The sequence below is a fragment of the Netta rufina genome (genome assembly GCF_964035555.1).
Source record: "Netta rufina genome assembly, chromosome: 4".
Taxonomy (NCBI): domain Eukaryota; kingdom Metazoa; phylum Chordata; class Aves; order Anseriformes; family Anatidae; genus Netta; species Netta rufina.
In genome coordinates, this window is record NC_140127.1 from 6,251,411 (window position 1) to 6,267,150 (window position 15,740).

A 15,740-nucleotide genomic window follows, 5' to 3' on the forward strand; every position below is an offset into this window, starting at 1 on the left:
GGGCGCCCGCACACGCACTCCGCCCCGGCCTCCCTCATTCTCTTTTTTTGGGGGGTCCTCCCGTTTTTTGGGGGGTGTCACAAGGACTCTGGAGAAGGAGGAGAAGAAGGGGGGTGTCTCTAATTGCTGCTGGACCGGCCGCGGGGCCCGGCAGGTAGGATGGGGGTGCGGGCGCTGTGGGGTAGGCGCCTCAGCTGTGTGTGTGGGGGGAGGGTTTATTCTGTTAAACGGTGCGGTTTGAGGCGCTGGGGATTGGGGAGATCCCTTTCTTTCATCAAGGGAATGTGAGGGAGAAGCTTATGGTGCTGGGGCTTTGGTGGAAGCTGTACAGAGGTTGGGCTGTAGCCAAAGTTGGGCTCTGCCACCGGGATCACGGGTGTCTGTGCACCTGCTGAGGCTCGGTGAGCAGAGATACAGAAAAAGGCAAAGACGATAATAGAGATATAACCATTATGCCAGCAATTGGAATCAGTGAGCAGTGGCATCCGTTTAAGCAGCATCCTCAAGGCTGTTTCTGTATTGAAGCCTCATGGTAGCAGGGATGAGCGTATTTCAGTCCCACAGGTATGGGTGTCTCATCTACTTGAATAAATGCTCTGATAAAATTGGTTCTTGTGGCAGCAGAACTATCCTGGAGAGCAAAAGCAGTTTGTAGAAAGGGAAGATACAACAGAAGAACTTTATTGAACAGGGAACTAATGACAAAGATCAAGTGCAAAAAGGGAAATTTACAGGAGGTGAGTGTGGAGACAGGCTACAAAGGAGGAATACAGAAATACTGCTGAGGTGTGTGAGGATGGTGCTAGGAAGGCCAAAGCTCAACTAGATTCAAAACTAGGAAGAAATATTAATGGCAACAAGATGGTTTTGCGTGATTGTCAGGAAAAGAATGCACAAGTTAAATACGGTGCAGCTGCTGAACGGGGCAGGTGACTCACTGACAGCAGACATAGGTGAGGCAGAGGCATCAATGTCAGCTGTGCCCCAGACTACAGCGAGGCCTCCCAGGCCTTTCTGTAGCAAGGCAGGGTTTGAGGAAAAGAGGAACTACGAGAGGATTGAAGTGTGGGCTGATTGCCTGATATGCTCATACACCTGGATGGACTGCATTGAGGGGTGCTGAGAGCGGGTGGTAGCATAATGAAGCCACTCACTGTTGTCTTGGAAAGGTCATGAGACTGGGGAAGGTTCTGTAAGACTGGAGCAAGGCAAGTAGGACAATTCAGAGGACTACAGGCTGGCCAGCCTCACTCCTTCCACCCATGGAAGGACCATGAAGGAAGCCAATGTCTTGGGTGAGCTGCTCTGAATTCATTATTGGAAGTGCTTAGAGCAGGGGGCTGCACAGGGTGGCCCCATCGGTCCCCTTCCAAGCAGAAGGATTGATTCCATTTTGTGCTTTAGCCCAGCAGGCAGTTGAGCACCACCCAGCTGCTCGCTTGCTCTCCCCAGGTGGGATCAGGGAGAGAATCAGAGAGGTGGGAGTGCACGAAGTCACGGGTTGAGTTATGGATAGTTCACTAGATAAAGCAAAAGCCGAGCATGCAAGCAAAGCAAAACAAGGAACTCATTTGCTACTCCCCATCAGCTGGCAGGTGCTCAGCCACTTGCAGGAAAGCAGAGCTCATCAAGGGAAACGGCTTCTTGGGAAGACAAACATGGTCACTCTGAACATCCCCTCCTTCTTGCTTCTTTATGCCAACTGTTACTGCTGAGCGTGGCACCACGTGGCAAGGGACATCCCTTTGATCAGCCTTGGCCAGCTGCTCCTGCTGCACCCCAGCCCCTCGCTGGCAGGGCAGCGCAAGGAGCTGAACAGCTCTTGGCTCTGGGTGAGCAGTGCTGTGCAACAACTAAAAACATCGGTGTGTTATCACCGCTATTTTAATCAAAAATCCAAAACACGGCATCACAAGAGCCTCTACCAAAAAAAATTAACTCTAACCCAGCCAAACCCATGTCATTCTCTGTTTCTTAACTGAAGTATCATTTATGAGAAGTAGGAAGCAGTAAATATAAGGCAATGGTGCAATCATAGAAATGTCAGACAAGCAGGTTACTGTGATAAATTGAAATATTAATTTAAAAAGTACAATATAAAACACACTGTAGAATAGAATATAAAATGAAAGATCACAGTGCTACTAACTCCATAATGGAAGATTTTATTCCAGCCTTCTAAAATTCTTTGGATAAGATGTCACACAAATAAGAACTGATTAACCCAAGTGTTCTGATTAATACAGTTGTCTGGACTGCTAAAGTGTGTGAGTTTTGAAATCTCCCTCGTGGGAGATGACTGTGAAATTATGTTGTCATGAATCAAATCCTGATTAAGATACTGAAACAAAAACCGAAGATAGAAGTTCAGTTTTTCCTGCTTTCCTTGATCTACTTCATCAAGAGCTGCATTAAATGTGAGAGTGATCTGAAAAAATATTGCTGGTGAATATGCAAAACCTGCCACTGTCACAGTTGTTAGATTTCTGCAGGAAGAAAGAAATTCCTGAGGAACAGAAAAATCCAAGGGCGGGAAGGAAGGATGAATTGATGTTTTGGTGGCGTGTAAAATTAATTATTGATAAACACAGAGTAGCACACTGAAAGGGATTTTGTGCTGCTGCTCCGTATTATTGGGTTTTAAGTTAACTACTGCAGGTGTTGAAGGTAGCTGAAAAGGATGTGAGTGAAAGTCCTCCTTTTAGCAATCAGTGTCAGTGGAAAACGTAAATATAGCTGAGTTTACAAAGAGTGGGTTTGAAAATACCGCTGCAAAATGAATTGAAGGTGTGTATGTTTTTGGAAAAGTGTGCTCAATTGTCTTAGAAAATAATAGAAATAGGAGTTCAGAACAGACTTACGAAAATAAGGCAATATGACCATACCTCAAAATGTCATGTAGTCGGATCCATTTAACTGAAAGTGACGATGAATAATACGTGTATAGGCACGCAAAATAGTAGGTGACAAAGGAAAGGGCTGTAATACCCCGGAAAGGTTCACTGTTAAATTGGAAGACCATGTATTCTGTACAGTGCTCAATTAATTTTCTGTGATTTTTGGCATAAGACAGTAGCTCAGTCTAGAAATGAGAGATTAAAATATTCCTAGACACTGAGAATAACAACCTACTCAATTGCTATTTTTCCCATAGAGCTTTTCCCGTAGAACTATTTAGCGTAGTCCACACTGGAAGGTTTTCAGTGATTATCCATCCTAGAAGGGTTTCTTATATCTCAGGAGGATGTTGTTACTGTACATTTGGTCTTTTCCATCTGTCATCAAACACCTCTTACAGGATAGTGAGACATAAGTTGAGAAGGGTGGTTTAAGGGCTAGACTAATGGTGTAATGCTTGCTTGCTAGAGGGTGCATTCGAGCTCTTGACCCTGCTCTGCAGGTCGCCTACATGTTCTGTTCGGTTCCTGCTGCATGTGCAAAACCATGTCTGCCCTGGGTCCAAGGATTTTAACAAAGCCCTCTGATGTTGCAGCAGCATAATTAAACTGCTATGCAAAGTGTCATATTCACTTCTTTCCTATTGCTTTCTCCGAAACAGCATTTTAATTATTTTCTGTACAAAGATTCCACTTCAGCAAGGAAGTCAGAGTGCTCTTGCCCAGGATCACCTATGGCATCATTAATAAAACGCTGCATTTCACTTGCTCCAAAACTATTACGTTGCTATATACTGACTTCACCAGCAGTTTGTGAAAGAAAGCATGAATGAGTGTAATTGGATCTGAGCTTTATAAATATCAAACTACTGATCTTGTCTGTAAACTGGAAAAGGCTGCTTTCAAAGCAGATTTTTTGAAATCACTAGTGTTAGTCCTTGATAGTTGTTATCCATTCATTTTTTTCAAATTATTCCATTTTAAAGACAGCTATTGGTGTGTTCATCTTTCCATTAGATACACTTACCATTTGTAATTTATAAATATACATTTTCAAATTTAAAAATCTGCCTAAACTGAATACCAAATTTCAAATTAAGGCATATTTAAACTGTTTAATAAGCCCAGTTCCCTCTCTTCTCATGAGAAATTTCTACTGATGTTTTGGTTATAATTGCAGTGGCCTATGATGTTATTATAATTTACCCTTGAGAACAGAGAAAGAATTGTTGCAATTTCATACACCGATGAAAAAATAAGTACAAGGAACACTTTTAAATCTGGTTTTCAACCATTTCTTAACAATAGAAGTCTTTAAAAAGCTAGTGCTCAAAATAAATTTGGGAAGCATTACCTTCCAAAAGATAATAATGGAATTGTCTTGCTTACTCTTGTTCTCTAAATTCTACAAGCGTACTGAATTGGCTGCTAATGACTGTTGAGGCTACATCTTCCTTATGTACATGTATATATTCCCAGAAGAAACCTCAGGAAAGTAGCTGAAGGTTGTGTGTTTTTTTTGTTGTTTTTAATCAGGGAATTTTTCTAATTATCTGTAGTTGGTGTCTTAATTCTACAGTTTATGTACAATAGAGGGTGTAGCAGTCCTAATTTAAGACTGTGGTACTGAAATCTGGAAGCCGTATTCGCAGAGCAGAGAAATGGAACAGGTAGCTTAACCACAGAGCTCAGGAACAGCCAGAAATTTTAATAGAGGTATGTGCGTTAAAAAAAAAAAAGTGTGCTTTCCACACACACTGATTTTGCTTTTTGTAAACATCAGAGAGAGACTGAGTTGTATCGATGAGGCATGTACTGTAGTCTCTGCTTGATCAGTGGAAAAACAGTTAGTGGTGTATAGTACTTTCTAGTAGAAGTTCTGCGGCCACTGGAAAATGATTTGACAAGTAGATTAAGGAATAGAGAACAGGTTCTTGAAGAGGATTCTTAACTCTCTGCTGGGTCCATTGATAAAATCCCTATGAAGTCTACTGTATGTTGAACTCCTTGATGATCTCAGTAGAGTGATTCTCTGGTGTCTCGTGAAAGCCCAGCATGAGATAAAGGTTCCTGGAGACTTCTAGGCAAGTGCTGAGGGAGCTGACTGCTGCTGCTGGTGCATTGGCCAGAGAGGTAAAAGTTCACTGCCTGGAATATCAAAAGGAATTCTTCAGTCAAAACCTTGGAGGCTCCAGCTGAAAAAAATGTCCAGGCACTGCTTTTGAGCAGAACTGATGAAAGTTCTTTCAAGAACATCTTCTAGATTATTGTATAAGAAATGAAATACCCTGACAAAGTGAGATTTGAAGGGATTAATAAGAATTGTGCGTATCTGTTTTGGAAAACAGCAGGAAACTTCTCTTTCAGTGTTTTTCTCCTCAAGTTTATGATTGTTAATTACCAATTAAGTTAGCGAGCATCTTTCTTTGTAGGGAGAATTTCTGATGCAAGTGCAGTCCCCTTAGACCTTTTGTTAGAGAAATTGACAGAGAAAGCTCCAGAGTGCAAGATGCTATTGCTATGAAGCAACGTTTTTTTTTTTTTTTTAATTCATTCTACCCTTTTCCTCACTTCCTCACTTTATTCCATTGGCATAGGCATTGATGTAGACATAGGCAGTGTGGTATCTTAGAGCTCTGGCTAGTTTCTTGATATGAAAACCTAGGCTGTCACAAGGGAACTTGGCTAAGTCACAACTTAAGTTTGTATTTTTGATCTGTTCCAACTAAATTTAAAAATCAACAGTATATTTTTCAGATTTTAGTAAATAAATAACATTGCATGCAAGCTATTTTATATTTCTATGTTGTATGTTATAGTGAGCTGTTCTCAGAAGTTTCAGAAGTGAATTATTCTGTCAGATTTTTCTTTGTTCTTAAGTGAACAATTAGATAAAACTCCCTGTATATGCATCTTCAAACAAGAAGTGTAGTAACTGCTTTTCTTGAAATTTTTGCTTATTTTGCATTCATTTCAATATTCTGCATGTATGGAATATGAAGAATAAGGAATACTTGCTCTATTTGTGTAAGGATGGTGAGTTTAGGTTTTGTAACTCAGGCATTGCAAAGAACGAAATCTGACATCACTTCAGACATAAAGCCAAAGTCAAGTTCTGCAACTCCTAAGTTCACAATCAGTCATCTTCTAATGATAATTAATTCACATATTCCCCTTGCTGTGTTTTAATATAATTTTATTTTGGACAAAAAAAAAGTCTTACACAACATAGTTAGCCACATGCTGTTTGACTTATGCTCTGTATGAATTAAGTTCTTTTTTTTATTTTATTTTATTTTTCCTTCCTACAAAGACAACACTATGGCTGCTACAGTGAACTTGGAGCTCGATCCTATTTTTCTGAAAGCACTGGGCTTCTTGCATTCGAAGAGTAAGGATTCTGCTGAAAAGCTGAAAGCGCTTCTTGATGAGTCTTTGGCCAGAGGAACAGACTCAAGCTATCGTCCATCTCAGAAGGTATTAATATTAGACAGCATGCGTCATTTTTATATGCCTTGTAAAAGCTTCACCTATTCCTAGTTCACCTTTTACAGCTGAAGAGTTGAAAAGAGAATCAGCAACTAAGGAAAAATTAAGAGTAATTATATAATGTTTAAATGTTTAAATTATATAATGTTTAAATTCATTGTTCCCGTTTTATACAACATAATTCATTTAATTAATTGCAGTTAATGAAAAAAGATCTCTTTACCTTCTTGGTATATCCAGATCTGTAAAAGGGCTATTCCGTACTACAGCGCGAGTGTCATGACTTTGTAATGGTACTTCTTGTGTTTACTTCTATGTTGGCTTTGGCATTTTTCATGATAAGCTATTGTACAAGCTATCAAAGGTGAATCAAAATTATATTTTTCCAGTTATGATCAAAGTTAAAAGCTCCTTAAAATGCAGGCATTTTTGTAAACAGATAAATATTAAACAAAAAGCTGTTTACTGATAAAACTGGATCTCTTTTCTCAATATTATTGATGAAGTCATATGAGAGTGAAAAAAATCCCAAATGGTCTGAAGTGTAAATGATTTGTTGGCCAAAAGCATCACCATCCTATATAAAAGCATGATTTTTCATCTCCTGAAAATCACTAAACACCTGCTAGAGAGAATATTTGAATCTGAGATTAGCATATGAGAATAATCAAGCAGGGACATCCTACTGTTGCCGTGTACTGCCATATGGATAATGAGGGCGTGTTCACCCTTAAGATGCCAACAAGTCAACCTGGGGTGTTGTAATGATGGTCCGTATGCTGGTACACTAGGAATATTGTGTTTCTGCATGTACATGGTTCCAAAACATCTAAAAGGCACTATTACTGCTACAGCATACGTTGGTTTGTAGTTTAAAGTGGGAGCGTAATCACAGAATCACCTGGGCTGGAAAAGACCTTCAGGATGGAACCCAACCACCAACCTGATGTACTGGGTACCGTTCCTAAACCGTACCCGTTAATGGCACATCCACCCATCTCTTAAGTATGCCCAGGGATGGGGACTCCACCTCTCCCCTGTGCAGCCTGCCCCAATACTGTAGATGGGGTTGGAAAGCCAGTTCTAATAACAGTTCAACAGGCAGTCACCCAACATCAGGTGAGACTGGGGCTCAGCCCAGAGAAAGAAATCTTTTGTTCTCCTCTTTTCCTTGTGTCTCCAGTATCAGCTGGACTGCAAAGCTCAGAAATGGAGGAAAAAAAAAGTACAAGAATTAATTCCTTCCCCTGCATTCTCAGGCTGTAGGATTAGTTTCTGGTTGACAGTGGTGTCCAAAAACGGAGCAAGGAGCATGGGGTTATGACAGCCAGAGAAAGAAATCTGTTTCTGATTGCATGCAACAGAAAGTCAGTATGCCTTGTGGGGCTTAAGCTCAGGGCTCATCCCAGCGTACAGCAGAGAATTATTCACTTCTTACCAAGCTGGAGGGATACTTTTCTCATACACATTGCTGTGATTAATCACTCATTTACAGGCTCACTTATTATCCATTGCTCACACGAAGGCATCACGAAGAAGATCTATTGATTTCTGTTGAGATCTAAATTATTAGCCTGGTAGGTGAATATGAACTGAGATTAAGATTTTCCTTCATCAGGGAATGAAGTATTGATATCTGGTGACATCAGATGTCAACTTACGTTTTCAGCATATATTCAGTCTTCAGAACTATCTAAAACTTTGTGTTCGTTCTCCCTTTGAATTTTAAAAACAGAAAAAAATTTAATGTTCCAAAGAGGATCTGTCTTTAGATAAGAAGCATCTTTTCCTCTGGAAGGTGAGTGGTTTAGTAACTAACTGCAGCTGAAACATTAATTTGTGGCTGTGATATAAAAAGATTTAAGATATATCCAAAAAATTTTGGCTATACAAAAAAAAATAATGTATGAGTAAACAGCATTGTGTGATACTGTGATGTAACTAACTGCAAACTTGCAAGTAACTTGCCTTCAACTTTTGTTTCTGTTTTTAGGAAGTAGAACAACCAAAAGTATCTGTTACCAAACCTATTTCCAGTAAGCAAGAGCCTAAAGCTGCTTCTAGTTTGCCTTCTGGCAACAACAATGGCAAGCCCACTGCATCAGAAAAGGTGAAGAAAGAAACAGAAAAGAAATCTTCTGATAAAGTGAGTTTTATTTTTGTTTCCTGTTGACATAACTCCGCTAACAAATTTGAAGTGTTTTACATGTAAACTCCCTTTTTCTGTGTAATCTGTGTAACTCAGCTCTCAGTAATTGTGCATAGCTATGAGCCTAGGAGCTGCCTTATCCAATCATGTTGTCACTTAGGCAATTCAGTATAGGTCTTGGGACAAGTGAATGTTTTAAATGTAGCAATAATAACAGGTTAATAAAATGTGTCAACCCGAAATGGGGGTTTCCTAAGGATTTCATGAGGATTTTGAGGTGAAGTACAAAAAGTGGACTTGAGCTCCTAGGTCATAAATATTTTGGAGAAAATGTATCTAAAGAAAACATGCTCTGGGTGTGCTGTATAAAGTACCCTGTCTTATACTGCTAAGCTAATTGTTCCAATCATTTTCTCATTTTAATAAGATCCATTAGGTTTCTGCGTTTTCACATTCTGTGTCTGTGATAGGTAAAAGCAGATACTGTGGAAGGAGCTGATATGCCAAAGAAGCCCAGGCTTGAGAAGCAAGAGGCTCGTTCCTCTCCTATTACGGTTCAGACGAGTAAAGATTTATCCATGCCTGACTTATCTAGCTTTGAGGAAACCAGTGCTGATGATTTTGCTATGGAAATGGGTTTGGCCTGTGTTGTTTGCAGGTAAGTCAACACTGCTTCATTGCAATTGTGTCTGTGCTTCTGTTTGGTTAGTTTTGCCTGTGTACTATTTAGTTAATGCTACCTGTAGGTTTTGTTCTGGAAATCGCTTAAGCACATATGCAAAATTAGTACATTTAAGCACCCTTTATGAACAAGAATGGTTGCTTGAAAATTGAGCCTGTAACGAGAAGCTACTTTTCTTGTTTGGGAAAGAGGACATGAGAAATAAAAAAACTAAACAAGATACCAACCTTGTATAACAAATACTGATTTTTTAAGTATTGGAAAACAAGTTCAAATATTAATAGCTAATACCAAGCAACATTCTAGAAAATCTGTTCTCTTCTGAGTGTATTTTTGGTGGTGTTATGAGTTCTGTATGTGTTGCTCCCATCTTCATAATAATTTGGCATTACTTTACACACAACCATGTTTTTCAGTTAACCCTGTAAATATATCTTCAATCTTGCAATCAAGATGGGTTCTTTTTCACTTTTCATCAAGGGCTTATAAAATGGATAATAGCAACATTCTCTTAACAAGACATCTCATGTTAACAAATATTAAAAAATACACTTTCAAATATTCACCCTGGGATCAAATAACTTGAATCAGGATTTGGTTTCATGGATGATTAATATCCCCGTAAATCCCCACTGCTGCCAAAAGGAACTGTTTGGCTCTTCCAGTTGTACGTCCTTCCTTGTCCCAGTTAGGGGTGTATCACCAACACAGTATGTTATCAACCGAATCAGCTTCTGGATCAGCTCTCCGCTCAGGTTCTTCAGTAGGTTTACATTTCAGTCAGCTTAGTGAGCGTACTTATGCTGACACACGTGGATACAAAAACATGGGGCCAGGGCAAGGAAGAAGGTGGGACTGGCCAGATTCCTGGTAGCATTTCTAATTACTATTTTCTAGCTCAGCTTAAGCCGGTTGGGAAGCCATGTTCTGTTTAACTTTGTTCTTCAGTCATCTCCATGATCATTCCAATTGTGCAGATGAGGAGGTGCATCCAGTCCATACAGGATAAATTTCCATTGTTGCAGCTAATTATACTGTTAACCAGTTATGCAGTGATGAGATTTCACTTTATTCCCATGTGTTGGTTCAATTTTTTAATCTTTTTATTATAGACATTGAAAAAGGAAGAACAGTTCAAACATTTGAAGTCTGAAATAAATCTTTCAATTTTATCTTCTTGCAATAGCACTAATAAAATAGCTCCTATTAAGGTGATGCCAGAAGAAGGGAGAAGCACAGCAGGAACAAAACAACTCATAGAAAAAGGATGGCAGCAGTCATCCAAGACTCAGGATTTGTTTTCATTTTATGTGAAACCTGCTGGAACTGATGTCTTCTGGTTCTTGATTTCCAGCTCAAGCTGGGTAGGATTGTTTTCAGAGCACTCACACTTCATACTTCCTAAATCCAACATTTGTTACCACTGTATTCCACTACTTACTTCTCAGCTGTCAATATGGGGGCCCTTACTGAGGCTGTGCATCTCGAGTCTAAATACTGACATCCCTGTACATAGGAAATATACAAAGCACTAGATACTTCTGTAAAATAACTCTGGTATGAATAGCGTTTGGAAACTGACAGCTTTTAATATTTGTGTGTGAACAGTTGTGAATGAAAACACCATGTCCAGTGGTAGAGTACATGGGGTTCTCTTTTTATTCTTAGCCAAATGTCTTATATTGCTTAAGAAAACAAGTTGACAACAAGACCCCAGCTGTGAGTTCACAAATGCAAAAGAGTGCATTTGAATTTTAACTATTCCTTTTTTTAATAGATGTAGAAACCAAAGTAAAGACATTAAATGTTTCTCTGGGATTTGCTAATGTAAAAAGTATTTGCACAATTATCAGGTGTATTGAACTTTGCCCATGGTGATTTTTTCTTGTTCTGTTATACCAAGGTAGGCACAAAGAAGGAGAGAATATTTAAATAACTTCACCCTTCAATGCTTGCAGATCATAGGAAAACAGGGCTCAACAGCTACAAGGATTCTCAGTTATATGAAGTAATATTACAACAATTTGCAGATAATACTGAACTTCTTTTTATATATATATATATATATATTTATTTTTAAATGTTATTGAAAGAACAACCTTATTTTTATGAATACTTGTTTGTTTTCTGAAGGTAAAAAGTCGATAGGCTTGTTTCACAGCTATCATTTAAAAACAAGGCTGGTTTAACTTGATTCCAGGCATGAACAGTTCAGGTTTTTTTATTTAGTCTGGGATTATCTTTGTAAGTTTCAAATAAGGTAAGTCTCATCCCTTGAGACATGGGGTTAAAACATCACAGCTTTGTTCTGACCCCATTTATTTAGGAATAATAAACAAACAAAATGGCTTTTGAAATATCCTGCATCTAAAATGATAGGCCCTGGAATTTCAGAAATGTTTCTTTCTTTGTTTTTTTAAATAGCCCATTTAAAAGAGAAAAAATGTTTAGAAAACATTCTAGTGTCCATATGGACAATACCTTCAGACTTCATTTTCCTGTTATATAAAGAAATAAGGAATTACCTTTCTGTACCCATCTACAAATAGAGTTTCCATGGTTACCTGGGTACCTGCTCCTCAGGGATATGAGCAAAAGCAGCTTAGCAATTAAATAGCCTGATTTGTCATCTGAAAGAAGAAATCATTAGGAAACTGGTATTTGGCTAACTCACAGACATACTTCTAGTCATGTGTACATCACTAATTTGTCATTTATATAGCGTGATTACTTTCACCAGAGACCCACGCAAAATTAAGTCCTCATCACCAGCTTACGTGTTTGCTCCAAGGCAGTGCTGCACAGTTAATCCTCTCTGTTTCATCTTTCCATGATTCTGGTATTATCTCAAATCCCAAGTGTCTGTCTGTAGGGACCAAAAGGATGGCTAATAAAACACCTGCAAAGTAGTGTATTTTGGATGGTGATGCTTTAAAATCCTTTAGCAGAAAGCATTCTTACATGCTTGTCAGTGCAAAATTATTTGTTCTTTATCTGTATTGCTCTACAGTTTACAACAAAATTATCCAAATGTAGGCTAGGCCTTTGGATGCTACTATAATAAAGAAGTCACATAATTGGTAAACCGTGAGGTATCTTTAAAATCCCTAGGTGAAGAAAACCAGGTGAGACTTTAATTTCTAATATAAAAATCAAAAAGGAAAACAAGAAGTGTCATGTATGCATGTTTAGTAATATTGGACTTTTTAATGTAAATTCTGGTGTGAAAATCTAAAAACTCCAAATTTCTAAAATATTTATTAGTCATACAGGGGAAAAAAAGGTGATGTAGCTCACTTGCCACAGGCACAAAATATTTGTGAAAGTAAAAATACTTCTAGTTTTCGTCTTAAGCCTTGCAACATTTGCAACAATTGGATAATCCTTTAAGTGTTTTCTCCAATAATCTGTTCTTAACTATTTTCTCTGCAGGCAAATGACAGTTATTTCTGGGAATCAGCTAGTGGAGTGTCAGGAGTGCCATAATCTGTACCACCAGGATTGCCATAAACCTCAGGTGACAGACAAGGAAGTGAATGATCCTCGACTTGTGTGGTACTGTGCCCGCTGTACCAGACAGATGAAGAGAATGGTAGGAGTCATTTCTTTGTCTAATATGAGCACTATTTGAACAGAGCAGGTTATTTCTTATACGTGAGGATATCTTATAGTCTGCAGATGTCTTTGGAAGCATGTTGGAGAACCTAAAGTATGCTACTATCATCAGGCTCTGAACTGAGCAGAGTATTTGCTTGAGGTCAATTATCGCACAGGATAGCCTTTGCAGTGACTTAAATTTTTCCTTCCATATGCCCATATCCTTTTTTTTTAATAAAAAAATAATAATAATAATAATAATATTAAAGAAATCTACCATTTTACTTGCAAATTCTTAGAATTTCTACAGCCTGCATCCCGATACTGCTGAATCATGTCCATGTCTTCCTCAAGTTCACCCTGTCTTTGCCTTCTTTCTGTGATGGCGCAGCGCTTTCCTGTTCCCTAAGCATCAACACTGCCTCTCTCCCCACAGTGAAATAGAAAATCCTGTTCAGTAGGGCTTTTTGACTGAATTCTGTCCCCAGTACCGTATTCACTATGTTCTCCACAATTCTAGTCTGTTACCTTACTTCTGAGACACTTTTCGGCTTGAAATTGTAAAGGCTAGACTGCAATATGAGAATGCTAGTGTTTTTTCTTAAAACAGTCTACATTATGGAGCCTATAACTAGCTGTTGTTGCTGTTTTTTTTCTACACAGGCTCAGAAGACACAAAAACCACCTCAAAAACCCGCTCCAGCAGTGGTTTCAGTTGCACCAGCTGTGAAAGATCCATTGGTCAAGAAGCCAGAAATTAAGTTGAAACTTGAGACCCCATCAACTTTTCTGGCATTCAAGAGAACAGAAGTCAAGGTAATGCAGTTTAAATTTTTCAGAGGGAGAATTTACATTCCACTGCATAATTACATATATTTTTTTGAAGTTAGACCCATCTTTTCTCACAGGAACCATGAATGAAAGTCTGCTATACTGCAGGTGGTACCATAGGACAGTGATTTTGCATTAGCCCTAAAAGAGCTGGAAAAAAAAAAATCAACTCCCTAAAACATCCAGCTGTTGACTGTACTTTTGTGTTAAAAGAGTGAACAGAATTTATTCCAGGAATTTTTTAATGATATTTTATACAAGAAGGAATCCTCATAATTCTATAAAAGATGATTTGCTCTTTGTGGTCAAGTACCATTTGTATTTTTTATTAGTTAGAAGGCTTCTTGTTATGGGAACAGGGAAACCCAGCTGATGTTGTGAGATCTAATTTAGGAGGCTAATATATGTTGTCTCATGCTTCTAATTCCCCAAGTTATTTAATAGATGTTGTTGCAAGTTGGTTAAGGGTGGTAAACCAGAAGCAGCATAATAAATAACAAATCTAACAAATGATGACCCTTACCTAGGAAAACACATCTGTAACTCGGAATCAAAGCAATTAATCTGTGTTTGAAGTTGTATTTGCTGTTGTGCTGCCTGGATGGGAACAGCTGTGAAAAAAGTTGGGGGATCCCAATGCCATATGATAAGCTGCTAGCTTTATTTAAAAAAGAAAAAGGGGGCTGGAGGAAGGTATTACTGGTTTTATTTGGCTGGGAAATTTAAAGTTATCTTCATCTGCATCCTTTCCTTTTCCTGTTAATGCTTTTTAACTGTAGTGACCAGTGACAAAATATTGTCCACTGGGTGTTCCTGGGAAAAGAACTGAAACGGGCTCAATCTATTCCAGCTGTGATGTGTTAGACAAATAAATGCTACTATAATAAGAATGATTTCTTTATTTTAGACCTCAGCAGCAGTTTCGGGGAACACAGCCAGTACAAGTGTTTCCTCTTCAGCAACCAGTGGCCTTACAGGATGGGCTGCCTTTGCAGCCAAAACCTCCTCTGCCAATCCATCAACTACCAAACTGGGATCAACAGCACAGAGTGCCAGCGGGAAACCTGCAGCTTCTTCAAATAACCAGAAACCTGTGGGTTTGTCAGGGTTGGCAACTTCCAAAACGGGACTCGGGTCAAAAATAGCTTCAGGTAACAACAGCACAAGCCCTGTACAGCTGAAACCTCCTCCGCCTTTGACGCTCGGGAAAACCACTCTTAGCCGTTCGGTAAGCAGCGACAACGTCAGCAAAGTAGGGCTCCCTAGTCCCAGCAGTACCACACCGAGCACCAGCATCCAGGTGAGCGGTGGGAATGGCAACAGCGGGACTGCGGGTAACAGTGGGGGCAGTGCAAGCAAAACCACAGCAGATACCGGCAATCAGTCAGCCTCCCTGAAAGGCCCGACTTCTCAGGAATCGCAGCTCAATGCCATGAAGAGGCTACAGATGGTCAAGAAGAAGGCTGCTCAAAAGAAACTCAAGAAGTAGTGCCGCTGCTGGCTGACTGTTGGTTGTGTTCTGTGAAGCAGCAGCGTTTATGTTTCTCTTAAAGAAAATATCACGGTTACTGGACTGAACCAGTAATTAAATCAGGGAAGCCCAAAACCGATGTACAGGAGGCCAAGCTTAGGTAATCCTAGTATTCCTTCTGACTTCACAAATTAGGAATTGAATATGCTAGAGGGATATTTGCTATTACATGCTCCTGTTTTATAGCTCAAAGCAATGAAATGTGAAGTTGTAAACATCGGGTCTTCTGGAGTATTAAAAAAAAAAAAGATTTATGTGGACACTTAATAAATTGGATTTAATGAACCTGTCATCTTAAGCAGTACTATTAATAAAAAGCATTATTAATCTGGGAAATCACTACCACTTCTCTTTCAGCCTGTTTTCTGATATTTAAAATGCTTCTTCTCTTCAGAGTTCTGTGTTGTGCAGTTAATGAAGTTTATCCCAAATTGTACACTTCATTAAAGAAAAAATAGATTTTTCTTTTTACTGACTTCAAAAAAATTAACTCTGTTTTATATCATGAGAATTTTAAGTGGCATATTTTGCTTTTGTGCACTGAGAAACCTCATCTGTCATCTT

General features: G+C 39.0%; 1 protein-coding gene across 1 annotated transcript; it reads left to right on the forward strand.

Annotated features, from left to right (window-relative positions):
• Positions 1–11: 11 nt before the first annotated feature.
• On the forward strand, positions 12–15,512 carry INTS12 (integrator complex subunit 12). The gene is made up of 7 exons (XM_084285746.1): positions 12–154; positions 6,211–6,374; positions 8,380–8,532; positions 9,006–9,193; positions 12,650–12,809; positions 13,478–13,630; positions 14,553–15,512. Exons 2-7 carry the CDS (start codon positions 6,219–6,221, stop codon positions 15,132–15,134), a joined length of 1,392 nt encoding a protein of 463 aa, XP_084141872.1. The 5' UTR covers positions 12–154; positions 6,211–6,218; the 3' UTR covers positions 15,135–15,512.
• The last annotated feature ends 228 nt before the right edge of the window (positions 15,513–15,740 follow it).